Here is a 1,152-nt window from a genome sequence, read left to right on the forward strand (position 1 = left end):
CAACAGATTCCTCGCGTCGAAGCGATCCACGCGCAGGTCGCCGTCGCTCTCCCCACGCCATGGAATCAGGTGCGACTCCTGATGCAGCTTCCAGCCGTCTACGGTTCATCAAAAGTCTGACAGCTGTAGCCACGCACTTCCAGCGAGAGCACGTCACCACCACTAAAGTGTCGTCAACCTGCTCCTCGGCCATTATGATCAACAATACTGTGATTTGCTATAAACACTCGATAACCGTATTGCTCTCCCGCTATGTGCACTTTAACGGCTTGAATTCTACAACACATTGATGGAGCATGAGAGAGCAGTAGCCACCGGCGTACGCGCAGCCGAGTGCGCGTCGATGACATTAAAGAAATAGTCGGAGCCGCAGCAGAAGTAGGAGTGCGAGTCGCTCGACCTCTTCGAAGCGCAGTCACCACCATCGCGAACACGAGCGTAAGGATAGACGCCACGAAGAGCATGACAAGGCGGAAAGGGTCTAGAACAGAAGCTTGAAAACCGAGAGGAGGTGGCGCACTTATCGTGTATGTGGACGGTAGAGGACTCGGACGAAGGTAGCAGCAGCCCAACGGAAAAGGAGAACAGGAAGCGTAGAACGACAGGAAACACGGCCACCGCCATCGCAACTCCAGACGTCGGTCTCACTCGCGTTCTTCATCGTCGGAATCTTCGTCGGACTCGGAATCTGTTAGCTCCGACAGCTCGGATGACGAGCGATCTCGGCGGAAACGGAAACACAGTGCAGCAGCTCGCAGAAGGACAGGAAGGGGCACAAGAAGGATAAGGAGAAAAGCAATAAGAGCAAGATGGACAACAAATAAACACGCTGTGAACCAGTACGAATATGGCAAGTACGGTATCTTACGCGAGTCAGACTTCCATAGCAAGAGGGTGTCGTTCCAGGCGCGATGTCAAGAAGATGGGCGAGTTCAACGAACCCAAATGGGAGACCATGGAGCTAGTTAAAGTGTACATGTATTAAAGTGTACATGGAAGACTACAATACGTGCCCACTACCCGATGACTTTCTAAGGGTGAGTTTACCGTGATAAAAGGGTTGCAGTATAAATGACGATGCTAATGTCTAAGTTCTATTTATTGCTATTGATGCAGTTGCAGACGATTATGGAACCGAAGAGGTGAAGTATG

The 1,152-nt window shown here is 51.2% G+C and overlaps 1 protein-coding gene across 1 annotated transcript; it reads left to right on the forward strand.

Annotated features, from left to right (window-relative positions):
• Positions 1-529: 529 nt before the first annotated feature.
• Positions 530-787, forward strand: PPTG_25049 (hypothetical protein; the record flags this gene model as incomplete). Its single annotated transcript, XM_008919295.1, has 1 exon — positions 530-787. The coding sequence occupies one exon, from the start codon at positions 530-532 to the stop codon at positions 785-787; it is 258 nt and encodes an 85-aa protein (XP_008917543.1).
• Between the last annotated feature and the right edge of the window lie 365 nt (positions 788-1,152).

Source organism: Phytophthora parasitica, assembly GCF_000247585.1.
Source record: "Phytophthora parasitica INRA-310 unplaced genomic scaffold supercont2.678, whole genome shotgun sequence".
NCBI classification, from domain to species: Eukaryota; Oomycota; class Peronosporomycetes; order Peronosporales; family Peronosporaceae; genus Phytophthora; species Phytophthora nicotianae.